The sequence below is a fragment of the Vanessa atalanta genome, chromosome 22 (genome assembly GCF_905147765.1).
Source record: "Vanessa atalanta chromosome 22, ilVanAtal1.2, whole genome shotgun sequence".
Classification (NCBI taxonomy): Eukaryota; Metazoa; Arthropoda; class Insecta; order Lepidoptera; family Nymphalidae; genus Vanessa; species Vanessa atalanta.
Genome location: NC_061892.1, coordinates 4,121,792 through 4,124,083, shown reverse-complemented (window position 1 = coordinate 4,124,083; position 2,292 = coordinate 4,121,792). Strand labels below are relative to the sequence as shown.

At 33.9% G+C, this 2,292-nt stretch overlaps 1 protein-coding gene across 1 annotated transcript; it reads right to left on the bottom strand.

Annotated features, from left to right (window-relative positions):
- Positions 1-539: 539 nt before the first annotated feature.
- On the bottom strand, positions 540-1,996 carry LOC125072653 (defense protein 3-like). The gene is made up of 3 exons (XM_047683302.1): positions 1,574-1,996; positions 1,125-1,322; positions 540-952 (listed from the first exon to the last, which is right to left on the bottom strand). The coding sequence occupies exons 1-3, from the start codon at positions 1,933-1,935 to the stop codon at positions 748-750; spliced, it is 765 nt and encodes a 254-aa protein (XP_047539258.1). The 5' UTR covers positions 1,936-1,996; the 3' UTR covers positions 540-747.
- Between the last annotated feature and the right edge of the window lie 296 nt (positions 1,997-2,292).

Here is a 2,292-nt window from a genome sequence, read left to right as displayed (position 1 = left end):
GCTACAAAGCAATCATTATCTTAAAGTTGCCACAAAAATGAACAATGCTACAATGTTTACATTTTTAAGAAAAGAAAAAAAGAATTTTCTCTTTACATGCTATTCTAAAAACAACGAAATTTAAATAAAAAACAAAAAAAAAACAATTAACTTGTACAATTGATTTAAATAATAGAATCAAATTCACTAAGAATGTAAGTTGAATCTTAATCGTATATTAATATATTTGATGCTGTTACCACAACGGGGATGCTGTTGTGGTAACGAACATGCGAAATTCTTTGGTTCAACGAAATACTTTCGGTTAGATTCAATGGACTCTGTTCACAAAAAAATATTCGAAATCAAAATAAACTAGAAAAAAATAATAATTAAAAAGTCAATTTACGATTTATCCATGATGTTTTCCTACCCTCGTACCACAATCATTATTTAAGCAAGACTCGTTTTATTATTGTTGTTAATGAAATTTATTGGCGTTAAAGTTATGTTAATTACTATACTAAAAAGGTATCGTAAACAGAAGTAAAACCAAATGATACAATCCAATTGTTTAATTGGTCACATAATACTTAATTTACGTCTTACTCTAAGATGGCAAGATTTTAAGGTCATGACACAGTTAACAGAACATTTAATGTCAAGTTCTTACTATTAACATATCTTTATATAATACTACTCCAAAGGCACAGAACAATTTCTTTGGTAATTTCATAATAATTTAAACGTAAAACACTTCTTCTAGGCTTAAAAATATTTAGAGAAAGATAGTCCAAAAGCTGGCTGCCAAGATCTGTTGGGAATGTATGGTGAAATAGTCTTAGTAGCACCGGCGTTGAAGTCCAAAGTAGAGGTGGGGTTTCGGAATAAGTTGACGTTCGCCATCGCTGAGTAGTCTGTGCGTTTGAAGAGATCGGTGTGCGCTGCACTTAGAGAAGCACCAAGTTTGTTGCTGTAATAACAGAAAGATATCGTAAATTGTGTGTACCAATACTATAGGTGTTTCAGAAATATTTACTTAATTAATCAAGTTTCTAAGATTTTTTTAAAGATGATGTTTTTTTTAACTATTAAGCTCACTTTTTCTCTTATTGTGTTTAAGTACAATAAATTATTTAACTTACTTGTAGGTGTAATCAACACCGGCTCCAACAGTATTGAAGTTTGGTATAACAGGATTCTTCGGGAAGTTTCTCGTGGCGAATGCGTTGGCGTTGAAATCGTTGTGATCGTTGTGTAAGAGATTAACCTTTCCAGCTGCCGTGAGTTGATTTCCGAAGTCGGGAATATGCTTGCCAGTAAGACTCAAGCCATGCCCGTTACTAAAAATAAATAAAACAATGAAACTCGATTAAATTCACTACGACCTCTTTCCAAGTCAGTCGTAACCCAAACAGAATAGAACTTCGAGTTTCCAGCCCCGATTACTGAGAATTTTTTGACAGAACAACCCAATAAATTTTACTGGTGGAACCAGTATGGTGTACTCAGTATCTTGAAATTTGCAGCATTGTAAGCTAACTAATAAACAATGACTCAGTCAGAAAAACTACTCACTAAGAATTTAACTTACACATTATCTAGAGCCACACCACCAGATGCAGCACCATAGCTTCCGCCAGACTTGACAGCATCTAAACCACCGATAGCACTCAAAACATTTTTGTCATTACCAGCCAGAGGTAACTTGGCCATGATATTGGTAGTACCATCAGGGTTGGTATTCATAACACCATGTGCCTGGCGGCGTACTCTCGAATTAACGTACAATGGACGTACGGATTCAAATTCATGTTCCGAGTATAAATCATCTATGTCATCTCCGAATAAGTCCGTATTATCTTCAATATAGCTTGCTGGTCTGTACGGCAATGACAAATGACGGCAGCTGACTCCAACGAGAAGAGCGGTTAGTAGAAAGATTTTCGCAAACATCTTGCTTATTGTGTAATGTTACTACGAACGTTACGGCGCTTGAAGTTTGAATGATAATACCGGTATCGAATTCACGTTTTATATTAAAAGGAATGCATTCAGAAAATCCCCGGGACCCAAGAACATGTAGCTACTAGATATGCAAAGACTATGACGAATGGATGTTTTATCTTTTTGTTTTGCATATATATTAATAACAATTGTAACCTCATTTATCCTTTTAGATACTAAATGAATTGAACAATAGGATTGTAATAAATTGCAAAAACTTTGTTTGTTTCTCATTATTTACATAGTTACTATGTGTTATTTTATATTGGTTTTAACGTTGGTTGGTTGGTTGGTTGGTGGAATATT

Coding starts and splice junctions, on each gene's coding strand:
- LOC125072653 (XM_047683302.1), bottom strand. CDS start 1,935: ATGTTTGCGAAAATCTTTCTACTAACCGCTCTTCTCGTTGGAGTCAGC. Junction 1,323..1,573: donor GGTGTGGCTCTAGATAATGT/GTAAGTTAAATT, acceptor ATTTATTTTTAG/TAACGGGCATGGCTTGAGTC. Junction 953..1,124: donor GGTGTTGATTACACCTACAA/GTAAGTTAAATA, acceptor CTGTTATTACAG/CAACAAACTTGGTGCTTCTC.